The 13,345-nt window shown below is 41.5% G+C and overlaps 1 protein-coding gene across 3 annotated transcripts; it reads right to left on the reverse strand.

The window, feature by feature from the left end:
• Positions 1-157: 157 nt before the first annotated feature.
• SUV39H2 (suppressor of variegation 3-9 homolog 2) lies at positions 158-12,978 on the reverse strand. 3 transcript variants are annotated; one of them, XM_030564481.1, is made up of 6 exons: positions 12,411-12,978; positions 10,517-10,662; positions 8,696-9,367; positions 6,196-6,342; positions 3,703-3,832; positions 158-2,204 (listed from the first exon to the last, which is right to left on the reverse strand). In XM_030564481.1, the coding sequence occupies exons 1-6, from the start codon at positions 12,892-12,894 to the stop codon at positions 2,098-2,100; spliced, it is 1,686 nt and encodes a 561-aa protein (XP_030420341.1). In that variant the 5' UTR covers positions 12,895-12,978; the 3' UTR covers positions 158-2,097. The 3 variants fall into 3 exon arrangements, with proteins under 3 accessions (XP_030420341.1, XP_030420421.1, XP_030420507.1); XM_030564561.1 differs by lacking the exon at positions 12,411-12,978 and adding an exon at positions 12,127-12,207; XM_030564647.1 differs by lacking the exons at positions 10,517-10,662; positions 12,411-12,978 and adding an exon at positions 12,127-12,207.
• Between the last annotated feature and the right edge of the window lie 367 nt (positions 12,979-13,345).

Consider the following 13,345-nt stretch of genomic DNA (forward strand, 5'->3'; position numbering starts at 1 on the left):
GTTTGTCAGAGGGTGGAGATGGATGGCAGGAGAGAGATCACTTGATCATTACCTGTTAGGTTCACTCCCTCTGGGGCATCTGGCATTGGCCACTGTCAGTAGATAGGTTACTGGGCTAGATGGACCTTTGGTCTGACCCAGTACAGCAGTTCGTATGTTCTTAAATGAAATGAAGGATTACATAGGTGCACGCAACCCCGTTTGCTGGGGCAATATGTAAATGGAAGAGGAATTAATTTGGCTCAAACAATTTAAAAAAAAAAAAAAGGCATTTAAGATTCCCTTAAGATTTATAAAATACTTATGTGGGAGACATCGGATAGAATTAGTCATAACAAGAATACCTTTAAAAATGACTAGATACAGCAGTTTCATCCAAGCACGTATTCCAGGTAGCATCGCAATGTTAGATGTGTTTAAAACCTAGGCAATTAGTGTGCTATTCATTAAACATTATAAATCATCTACTTAAAATTAAAAACTCTTCAGTTTACAAGCAGATACATAGCTTTGTGCATTGCTAATAGCCCCCGATGTGTATGCCCGATCACAAATTGGATAAGCCTTGGTGTACAAAATTTCACTCTCTCTACACAGAGCCAGTTCTGCAGTTCAAGTACATTTGTGCTTTTAAATTAACAAAATGATCACATTGTCCTTCAAACAACATAAAATTTAAGGCATATTTTTAACAAACCAAGCAGGCTGAACACTTGACCTCAACCACCTGAGCCAACAGCACTGTACCTTATAAAAGTAAGTAGCTGACTTCATGACATACAGCAAATGATGAGCAACAGTTATGCCTGATCTCCTTAAAGATTCTGTACATCACTTCTAAGAAATATGCAATGTTTACAATCAATGAGAAAATAAGAATTGAACTTTTGTTCCTGAAGTACAGTTAGTTACTTCATGGTTCCACCCACAGTCTACAACTAACTTAATTGCTGTTGGGTGCTTCTCTGAAGTCAAGAACAATTTAGCATACATCACCACATTTTCAATAAACATCTGAAATTTTTGAAGATTAGCAGAAAAAAACAAATATTCAAGAAGCTGAACAGTAAGTTTTTCAGCCCTTTACATTCAAGATTCAAAGAACGTCTTACTACTGTCTACAGTAAATGGGCAAAATCACCCTTTCAGTAACTTCACTGAAGTTATGTTATTACAACAGGGTAAAAAAAATGGCATTAATGTGTTTAAAGTCCACCACTAGGTAGAAAAAATTCACAATATGTAAAAGTTTGTAACATAATATAAGACAACTGTTGATACAGTTACATTGCTGGGATACTTTTATGTCTATGCTATATAACCGAGTATCAAAGCACTAGGTTCATGAAAGAAATATTGGCTATTTTTTATACTCCATTCCTGTTTATCGCTTTCCAAACCTTCACCAATGATTTGTTTCAGTGATGACTACCCAATCTTGTATCCAGTATCTGTTAACACTGATCAGTCTCCTTGTGTGAAGTTCCATGGATACTTAAAAACAAACAAAAAAAAAACACCAAAACCACCAACAACAAAACACCTATTTCTTAAGTGTACTCTATGAAGTGTAGCTATGCAGAATTTAAATGGCAGTAGATCCCAGTAGAGGACCAGGGCCCCAAATTTTACTGCTACTGCTTGAAACCTTTTAAGAAAAATGATAGTCAGCTGTGATTTCTAGTACATCAATGGTATTGGATTTCCATTTCATAGACCACAAGATGTGGAACACCCTCATATTGAAATCAGCTCTTCACAGGATTGGAATCATAAACACATACTTGCATGTTAATGTGACATCAAAGTTGAATATTCACCTCCATCAGCTGCTAATCCACAGTGTGCAAATAATTCTAGTTTTTAATCCACATAGCCAGTTTTCATATTTAAGAGCAGCTGGAATATCAGATCTGTTTCTTTGGCTAATGACATTTTCAAATACAAATGTAAATGTTTTGTTTTCATTATATTGATTCACTCATATGTAAAAATACTTCAGTTCATAAGAATAAGTGAACTAGAACAGCAGTCTTAAAATACATTTAAAAAACCCCAAAATGAAATAATTTATGTGCAACTTTGGCTATTGAGAATTCAGTTGAGATACCCTCTGCAACACACAGCTCCACACTTGCACACAGTTCTGATCCTCTTTCTCGTTGGGCTGACAGCATCAGAGTCTGAAGTCACATCTAGAGAACCTGAACACATACGAATATACAGAAACAGAATTGATGGTTGTTGGAAATGGATATTATTTGTTAGGCATTGCTATTGTGCTTGGAACTGTGCAAAAAAGAAAAAGGTAGTCTCTGCCCTCCAAAAAAAGCTTACAATTCAAGACCCCAATTCAATAAAGACCTATGCACATACTTAGCTTCACACATGTGAGTAAGTCCCACTGAATTGAATGGGATTACTTGTGTGTGCGTAAAGTTAAGCATTAATATAAGTCTGAAGAATTGTTATCCACAATTATTATTTACTAGTAGCTGAAAGCTCATGCTGTTGCATGGGTGGAATTCATGAAGTCTAAATGGCTGAGAATTTAAAAGCTGAACAGTAACAGACCATGAATCCCAGTGATGATTGAACCTGGTAACATTCTAAATAAAGAATTCTCAGTCATGCTTGTCCCTGTTTTCATTGCTTCACACTAACCCCACAGACATTTTAGGGTTCAAAGTGACAATCCTGGAATCTTATTGTACAGATTATTGTGGATCAGCTCTGAGCTTGTCAAGGATGAGGACCCCATTATGCTAGGTGCTGTATAAACACAGATTAAGATGGCGGTCTCTGCTCAAAGAACTTGAAATCTAAAGTACAAAAAGACAGACAACAAGTGAATCTAGACAGACAGACAAGGAAGCAAGAGGAAGTCCTGAACAATATTCTCATTACAATTGACAATGGTCTCAGTATATCAAATGCCTAACTAGGGTCCTACCAAATTCATGGCCGTGAAAAACACATCACAGACTGTGAAATCTGGTCTTTTGTGTACGTTTATCCTATACTATACAGATTTCACGGGGAAGACCAGCGTTTTTCAAACTGGGGGTCCTGACCCAAAAGGGTGTAGTGGTGGAGGGGGAGTTGCAAGTTTATTGTAGGGGAGGAATTGCAGTATTGCCATCCTTACCCCTAGCGCTGCCTTCAAAGCTGGGTGGCCAGAGAGCAGCGGCCGCTAGCCAGGTGCCCAGCTCTGAAGGCAGCAGCACAGAAGTAACGGTGGCAATACCACACCATGCCATCCTTACTTCTGCGTTGCTGCTGGCGGCAGCTCTGCCTTCAGAGCTGGGCTCCCAGCCAGCAGCCACCACTCTCCAGCCACCCAGCTCTCCCTATATATAAACCAACCTTTTTTTTGGTTTGGATTAAAAAAAATAGTCCCATGCAGGGCTCTAATCCACTTCACTTAATATACTAGTATATGCATAGGGGTGCTGTGCATTATTCTTTAAACCTTTCTGCACAGATTATTGACTGGATTAAGTGGGAGCTGCTTCCAGCCCTCTTAGCTGAAAGGTGGTGTTGACATAACAAAATGTGAAAAATGGAGAAGAGAGTGGTCTCTCCAAAAAGAGGAAGTTAAACACTTTGATTTCAAACAAACTCATGCTGAAAATCGATCAGGCTCCAACAAAACCAGCTAGTACCATCTATCCTGTACACAAAGATTTACACTCTACATACCTTTCATCTGATAATCAAAGGTGAGCTCTTCTCCAGCCTTGATGGTTCTTGTAGAAAAGAGTGCTATCCGAGGAAGACGTAGATCAAGGTTATCAATGAAAACATTGAAGACCTGAAGATTTGGATCACACTGCAAAGCAAAGTTTAGTTTTATAATTCAGATGTACATTTGCTATCAAAACAGAACCGTAGACACAGTGTAGGGAATGGCAATTAAAACATATTACGTGCTACTAGTGAGAAGAAAGTGACACTATAACAATTTAGGGGCTGAGTTTCCTCTTAGTTTCAATGGAGTTACTTGTAATTCTGTTGACTTACAATGGCAAAAATCACATCTGTTGAAACATCACTATTAAATGAAAGCAGGACCCTGTTAAGCAACAGTATTGACACCATGGCTATGTGGGTATAGTACACAGACATGGTGAGTGAGAATCTTTTGCTGAGCCAACTTCTATTTGCGGAGAGAGACAAGCTTTTGAACTATACAGAGCTCTTCTTCAGGTATAGTACACTAAAACTGTAACAACCTATTTAAAAAAAAAAGTTACAGCTTGAAAGTGATTGCAACTGAGTAGGGTGGAGTGGATGAATCAAAACAATTTCAAAAAAGACAATTTAAAGTAAGTTCAGCCTTAAGAATTACTAAAGGATGAAAAAGTGGGAGAGTGACCTTTTCAAGCCACACCTACTAACTGTACTTAAATTAGACCTCAACTTTGCTCCCAAGGGCAGAAATATTATCCTGGCGCACTGGGTGGGAGTTCTGTTTTCCAGTTCATACCTGTTTGGCCTCTGCAGTTATCTAACAGCCCATGAAAAAAGCCAGAGCATTAATGAGGGAAGTGTGCTGCTAACTATAGATACAATTTTCAAAAGTAAATGGGACTCACTCCTAAGTCAGCTATGCGTTTCTAAAATTCTACCTATGTCTTGCCTTTGGACAGAATACTTAGTCACGTATTTTCAAAAAAAGTGTGCACCTGAAGTCAGCCTCCAAAATTCATATTTAGACATCTAAATACAGCAACCCGATTTTCAAAAGTGCAGAGCATCCAGCAACATCTAGAAACACATCCCTTCCTCCACCCCAACTCACCTTCACAAAAGTAGGTGTAGGATCAACAATTCATGCACACAATAAAAAGGAAACAGATGAACTGCTGTAGTTAGTTACTTCAAATCAAAAATAGTAATTTCTTAAACTAAAAAATTGTGTAATAGGAGGGCCTGGGTTCAAGTCTTCTGTGTTAGTTTTACTTAAACTGAAAGGGCCTATTTAAAAAAAAACAAATTTCAAGTTTCCAGTGAGTTTACAAATGGTGCTGAGGAAAGGAGGAAAACTGCAGGGGAGAGACATGCTATGGAAAAGGCAGGAAAATTCCTTCTCTCCATTACTTACGACCGAAACAAAAGTACATTCTGATGCTCTCCTCCTCTTCCTGTATTTCACAGAGGTTGATAGTTCATATAATATCAATCAGCAGCCAAGGGTTAAATTATGCCATTATTTCCTATACTGTTGGTATTCAATTATCTGAAGAGAAAAATTTGTTTTGGGTGTCTGGAAACAAGTACTGAATACACTGGAAATAGATTCTGATCCCAATTCTGCTATCTGATCTACTTAGGCAAACCCTTATCCTTAGGCTGAGTTCCAATGAGGTCAGTGAATCTCTACTTGAGCTCAGAGGTCCATCCACATAAATCAGATTGCAGGATCAGGACCACAGATCATGTTATTTTACATTTAATGAAAATTTAGAAACTGTTGACACCTTTCTCTTAGGTAATTCTGAACATGAAAGAGTAAGGAACAATGAAAACTCTCCTTTTAGTTTTACTTCAACAGGTAAAATAAAATTGCTATTTAAAGTGATGTCTTGTGGAGTGATCCCATTTATAAAAAAAACTTGCACTCCCAATGTTTGTGAAAACTAAAGAATAATTATGGCTTCTCAAACATTACGTCTTAAATCGAAGCTACTTTATATTCTTTCACATTTAGTTTTGCACCAGATAAGGTATGTATCAGTATTTCTTCCATCCTATTTAACTGATCATTTGTTATGTTGGATGCTGCAAGAAAGGCATCTTTCCAGACATACAAGAAGAAATCATTAATAAAAAAATAGGATTGTGGGGCATGTGAGAATATTTGAGGCTCCTTTCACTTTCGTGCACTCTGTCCATTTTAAGATCCCTCACATTTGCTGTTTGATAAAATTTATTATTTTAATTTAGACTTTTAAAACATCATGAGACAAAGTGACTTCAATTTTTCCTCAAAAGATTTCAAGTTTATGTGACTGTGCTGCCATAAGAGCATTAATCCACTCTCAAGACATTCTCTTTGGAGAGGGAGAAAGAGGTGAGTATGAAACAAGTAATTCCACTAAAGTTGTGTGTTTGATATCAAGATATTTACAAAAGGAGAAGGCATTCTTGGGGCAAACAGGACAGTTCTCCAACACACAAAAAAGCCCTTACGCTGTGATTCACAAAATGAGACACATTTCCATATCGAGCTGCATCCACTGTATATTCATCCGAGTCATAGTCCAGGTCAAACAAGTATGTATTTCCTTGGTTGTCGTACAGTTGACCTCGTCTCTCTGCTTCCTCATTTGTGATCACCTAAAAAAAGAAACCTGCATCATATTATTAACTATTACTGAACTGAAACAAAACCACAAAGAAGTTAGAAAAAACTTTTACATGTTCTTGAACAGAAGTAGGGAGACTTGCCTTTAAAGGAAGTAAGAAGGTTGCTGTGTATCTGTAAGGAATAAGGAACATTTAAACATAACTATTTAAATTGACTACTGATTGTTTCTAAAGTCACTAATGCCCTATTAATAGATAGTGATGGTATTTTCTCCTCAAACAACATAATATTGGACAGCTTCCTTGGATATGTATTTACAGATAAAGTTATGTTCCTATTGTGTTCTATACAATGTAAAATAAAAATCTGAATATAAAAAGACCTGCTCTATAATAATTAGGCTACTAGTTATTTATCTTTGCCCCCAACTTCTCTGAACTCCTCTATAAGTAATCCTCATATCTACATTTTAGATAGACTTTAAATCACAGGCTCCCTAAAGGAGGATGTAGTCATTAGACAACTACAGCCTATCCTATCTACAGTGCCAGTTTATATTTACTACATAAAACCTCCATATTATTTTTCCAGCAGACCTGTACAGAATTGTTCACTTCAAGCAGAACCACAAAAGGTTCAGGGCAGGTGGAACCAGCCATGCCCCACCCCCATACACTTCCCTCAGCATATGAGAGAATCAGTATATCAGGTTACACTCGTAACTTCAGCTACTCTCAAAACTTTCCTCTTCTCCCCACTCCCTGCTGAGTTACTCTGTATGGCGCTAATTCTGTAATATAATTTACCTATGCAGACCGTAGTGCCCACGTAAAATCCCACTGATTTCAATGTGACTCTTTTTTTGCAAATGGATTGCTTTGCAGGACTGGGCTAATAGCTATATCTACACTACAGACTTTTGCCAGCACAACTATGTTGGTCAAAGGTGTGAAGAGTTGTGATCCCTGACTGACAGCCATGCTGGCAGAAGTCCCTAGCGTAGACAAAATTATACAAGCAAAACTGCACTTTTACTGGTATAGCTTATCATTAGTCAGGGATGGCCAGCACACATTAACACAATGGAGACATGCAGAAACTGCCAGAAAGAGGGCTCCTGCTTGAGGCTGCAGACTATGCAAGTTTATCTCCAGTCTTCTACTTTAAATATATACTTTACTGGCAGAGTTAGCAAAACAAAATCTTTTTCTGGTAATAACAAAGAAAAATAGTGACCATTACAACAATCACCTCAAGATAGCCCTGAAATAGGAAACCTGGATTTGGGAGATTTCCACTCAGTTTTACACTCTGAACAACAAAGTATAATCACACACAGCCAGAGGAGGGGGTTGGAGGAAAGAGGCAAGGGAAGGACACACAAACAACTAATCACCACCTTCACTTAAAGTCCTGCCTCTTTCCACAACCTCCTCTCCCCCCCACCCACCCCCCAAAAAAGTTTCCTCATTAACATCACACAGGAGTAATTCTATTTTAAGAAACTGATCTCCTGAACATTCTAAGTGAGTTTTTAGGAAGGATCTGAATGGGAATTGGATAGTTTGAGGAAGGTAAACACAGAAGCAGCACACGGAAGAAGATAAAAGAAACTGTTGTGCAAGGGGACAAATACAATACTGATGCTGGCATCAGTGGTGGACCACAGATTACGGGGGAGAGATGTAAGCAGAAACTGGATCATGCAGGAGCCTTGAAAGCAAGGACAAGTTTAACTTGATACATCACTGGTTCCCAGTTGCAGTGTGTGACTCAAGGGCCATGTCTAGACTAGAAAAACACAGTTTTAAGACATGTTAGATAACTTTGCACCTAGTGCAGACAGGGCAAGTCATTTTAACAACATGTTAACTGATATTGACCAATACGTTTTAAAGCACAACCTATTTTCCAAGTTTAGATATGGTGAAATACAAGGGTTGACATAATCAGCATGACAAGTGATAAAAATAATTTTTGCAATATTTGACCTGAGCTATGATCAGTATTAAGAAAGCCTTAGAAGAGAAGGCCATAGTAGTCAAGATGGGAGATGATCAGGATACTGACAAGAGACAAGACCTGGTTCTAAAAGTTAGGATATTAAAAAAAAACCAACAATGCCAAAAATCTCTTTTGCACTTCAGCCCCTTTGCATTACTTTGGTGCATAAAACACCATGGGTCATACAATATAAAGGTAATTTGACTTTAAAATGAGATGTCTTCAGTGTACTTCATTAACACCAAGCATATATTTATCTGTTATGTAACAATCAAAAAGTGTTGAAAAAATAATTTTTTTTATTTTTAAAAAAAAAAGTGTTCTACTAACATTTAAATCATTTATTCCAAATAATTCATCTCTGAGATAAATACATACCTCTCCAACATACTCCATCACAAATCTCTTTGTTTTAATTTTCTGGAGGGTTTTTACTCCCCAGCCACGTCCATTGTTAGTTCTGAAGATGCAAAGAGAATATGGTGTGCCTTTCTGTACTATCCTGTTAGGGCATTCAGGACCACATCTACAGTATGAGTTGCATTCATAGATAGGCAAGCCTGGTTGGATTTTTAACTGCTTTTGTTTATTGTAAGCCAAGAAAAATCCAGCCTCTTCTGGACAGCACTTCTCAGCAGGGCAATCAGAGCATTCACAGCCGGTTGTGATTCCGTTCATTACATTTATTCCTGGAGCAGGTTTATATTCATTAATGTAGTAAAAGTCTAAAGGAGGGCCCTCAAGATCCACAGTGTTTTCTACAAGAATCATTCCTTTATGGTTCTTTTTCCGGTTGAGTTCTTCCTTCCATCTCTGTAGAGCTATTCTTTGTTTAGCCTTCTTTACTATGTACTGTGCTACTACAGGGTTCAAAGCTTTAATATGGTTTTTTAATATTACTGCTTTGCCTCGTTTCAGCTGAGATAAATATTCATTCTTATCACTATGGAAGTACTGAAGGAGCAATGGGCATTTAAGATTTTTCAAAGGTACCCAGGTATTTGAGGATTCTGGCCATCCTTTCCATTTCACAAGGAAGTACTCTGTGCCCTAGAAATAGATACAGATTTAGCAAGAACATTTCCAACAACAGTTAATCAAAAATACCTTGAAAATAAAGTGTGGTTGTTCAATGATACAACTGCTTTGGTATCACATCCATATTAAATAAAATTAAACAGAGGAGTGATTGTCATTAAGGAGGTGGCAAAAATGCATAAACTGAGAGGCGGTCAGACTAACATCCTTAACACCCTCCTTATGATTGAGGCATAACACCACATAGTCAAATTCAGTCATCTAGTCCTAACAGGAGAATCAAGCACTTCAAATGCAAGGCAACTGGGTATGTACTTTGTGCACCACTTGAAAGGATACGGATAACTGTACAGCTGGATAGAATGATCCAAAACAAATTATACCAGCGTGGGTTAGTTTGTTAGCACAGCCACAGTTAAGGTCATATATACTAACTTTTATAAAGAAAGAGAATAAAGTAACACCCTACACAGAACAAAAAGAAAACCTAAACTTACCAAAAAACCTCTAACAGTACTACTGGTAATAGTTACATGAGTCATCGGAGAGGATGAATAGTCAAAACACTTATTAATACTATATTTACTACTAAGAAGAATATGTATTGTAAAATGTCATTATTTCAAAGGGAGGTTTCTTTTCAAAGGGAATAGCGCCATAAGGCCAAATCCCTTAAACCAGACACACACTGGTCGGCTTCTGCACACACATGGCACATAACTGGGGTCTGGCAATGGATCCAGTTGTAGCATGTGGCCTTAACTGTTCATGGAACAGACTGCAGTAGTATAGAGGAAGAAGTGTTCTTTTAATTGCAAACAAGGAAGAAGAGAAGCATCATAATAATACATACTGCACTGTTATTTAAGCACAATAAGATTTGCTTTAGCACTGTTTTACAAAGATCAGACATTTTGTGCTCTATTATTAACATTTCCATTATTTCAGCAGAATCTTCCTTCCTTAGAGAGTCAGAACTAAAGAACATTTTTTTTAGGCTTCAACATTCTGAAATATTTTCTTCAATGTCAGCAGTAGCTTAACAAGAGCCCTCTGCTAGCCTAGCACTTTAAACCTTAAGGAAAAACACTGCCTCTCACTTCCAAATTTCAAACTGAAATATCGATCAAATTGTTCTGTAAGACTAGACATTTATCTTACCTCTTCTACCTTGTAGTCACATAAATATTCCACCTCATAACTCTTTAGATTCCTGTTGGTGATTCCAAGGGATTTACATGTGAGATTTTCCTTCCTACATAATTCCTGGATGGTCTCAAGTGAAGCTAGACAAGGCACATACCAAGCTACAATAAGAAAATAGGATTCTTTACTAATTTAATGTCTCAGCTGAGTTGAAAAAAATTAAGCACTTGATTTTTAGTCTGCTCCCAAGCCCCCAGATTATAATTTGTAAGAATTGTCCACAACATATTTATAGAACTATAAATGTAGCACAGGCAGACAGAACCAATGCTACTCCAGTTAAGTATAAAGCAAGCCTGTAATAGTTCTCAGCCTGAACCTCAGCTCTGTGTATGATACTATGTGCATTCATGTAATGGTTAAAAAATAAAAATAAAAAAAAACAACACCCTACTCAGGACATACTAGTTCTTCATAGGAAAAGATTCTCAGGATAGTTACCAGGTTTGAAACAAAACACAAAAAAATAGTTACCTTGACCTTAAGGTACCCTAGCAGAAGTTCATGCTTTTGACTGCAGTTAGTTATGTAGAAACCCTTCACTCTCTTTTACAAGACTGCTAAGTATCTGCAGTTAGTCAAGTAGAATTAACACTCTTGTACTTGCTATGCAACCATGATGACTGGGATGAGACAGAGGCAAATCCTCTTCCAGAAACATTTCTGATTTCTTGTCAATTGGGCAAAATTTAGGAGGGTTACAATTTACAGACAGCGTAACTGTTGCAAAGATGTAAGAGTGCCCACCATGGAACAATAATTGCAACAGTTCAGAACTCTATTAGGAGGGATCGTCCAAAGTTTATAGCAAGTCAAAGTCTGGAGCCCAAAGCAACAGCTTTTTTCCCTGTTTTAGTAAGAGTATTTGACAGCAGCAGAATTCCTTCCTCTGCCTTAGCAGGGGACTGTTCATTTGTGTCACAACCAGAACTGCAATTAGCATATCACTGTTGGAAAGGAGAGGAGTGGGAGAGGCACTGGAGGTTACCCAGTTTGGGGGAGGTCTTGACTATTTCTACCTTCATGCGGCGACCTCTCCCGCCAAAAGCCTCCCGCAGGCAAAGGGCAGTGATACCACCCCCAGCTATCCCTAGCACCGGACAGTGCCCCTCCCCCCGGCACCGTATACTGTCCCCCCACCCCTCCCAGAGGCCCCGCACACTGCCCTCCCCAGAGACTGCACGCCGCCGTCACTCAGGCCCCACACACTGTCCCCCCCGCCCAATCACTGCACATCGCGGCCCCCGGGCACCCCCGACTTTCCCCCCACCCCCCCTTGCCCCACACAGTCTCCCGCCCAACACCGCACGCTGCCAACCCCCGTCCCCCGCCCCTCCTCCAGGCACCCCCTCAGAATGCCCCCCCCGGCACTGCACGCCGCCGCCAACGAGCACCCCTCCGTGCCCCCCCCCCCACCCGCAGGTTCCCCAGCCAGCGGGGCCCTGCCTTAGGTCTCGGGGTGTGCGGGTGGAGGCCACACGGACCCCGAGCGGCGCTGGGAGGGGGAGCGCCTCACCCCCATCCCCGCTGACCCAGGAAGGGGGTATCCCCAGCCGGCCCCTCACCTCCTCGCCTGCCCGCCATCTTGCAGGGGGCTGCATTCAAACCCTGCGGAACTTGGGCCGCCGGGGAGGGCGCCAGCTGCAGGCTCCGCCCACGCCGGGATGGCCCCGCCCTTCCGCGAGTCCCCAACGCTCCACCGCCCGCCCGGCCCCGCCCCGCGCGTGGGCAGAGAACCCCGGGGGGCTCGCGACCCTCCCTCGCCCAGGTTGCTTGTCGCGGCGGGAGACCCCCCACACATCTGCGCGCGCGCGCTGCAAGCCGCTCCCACGCGCGGGCACCCACGCACCCTTCAGCGCCAAGCTGAGGTAAAAGCCCCTCCACACGCGGACTGGAGTCTCGTGCCCGCTAACCGAGACTAGCGCTGAAATGGGCTTTGAGCCATTAGGAGAGTTTGCCTCCCGCGCTGCCTTTGGTCTCGAGTCCAGCCGCGCGTCACCGAGGGACCCCCCGCGCCTCTGGGACTGCCCGCCGGGAGGGCGTGTCCCTGGGCGGGGCGTCTCGGGGCTTTCGTGGGAACTGCGGGAGGGAGCTCGGCCCCGCTCACGAGCAGGCCGCCTCCCGCATCGAAACGCTGCCACCCACCCCGGCATCTTCGCTGTAGCCCCTCGGCAGCCCCGGAGCCTTCCTGTCAAGGGACGTGCCCTGAATAGCAGCGGCCCGCTGCTGCCCTCCTTACTCCGCAGCCCGACCGCGGGCAGAGCGGGCTGGAGACCTGGAGCCTTCCCCACACCTGGCAGGCGGCCTTGGCGGGTGGCCTCCTGCCTGGACATGCTCTTGTGAAAGCTGACTGACCCCCCCCCCTTAATAGATTACAAGGGGGGTGGGGTGAGTACTGCTCATGGACACAGTAGCCTGAACTTTTTCACTATCTCGTTTCCTCTGCCTCAAAGCAGGAAGACCCTGCTCCAAACCAGTCAGTACTAGCCAGATAAGGGGAACGTGAGATTTTACACTTACCAATCAAGGGTCTCTGTCTGAATGTGTAGAAAAGGTTTGTGAAATTTGTGTAACACACAGCTTTTGTACCAAGGTACAGGCTCGCCTTTTTCTGCAGAATAAAGCCTTTTTCCTTATCCTTGTCAGGCTGTTAATTGGCTCTCGGCTAGGCAGACCCGATATTTCGGTAACACTCTCCAGGGCTGCGTGTTTCTGGGCGGCTTGTGTCTGTGCTCCAGATCAGGGGACTCAAATGACCAGAGGGCCACGTGAGGACTAGTACAT

The sequence above is a fragment of the Gopherus evgoodei genome, chromosome 1, assembly GCF_007399415.2.
Source record: "Gopherus evgoodei ecotype Sinaloan lineage chromosome 1, rGopEvg1_v1.p, whole genome shotgun sequence".
In the NCBI taxonomy this organism is placed as follows: domain Eukaryota; kingdom Metazoa; phylum Chordata; order Testudines; family Testudinidae; genus Gopherus; species Gopherus evgoodei.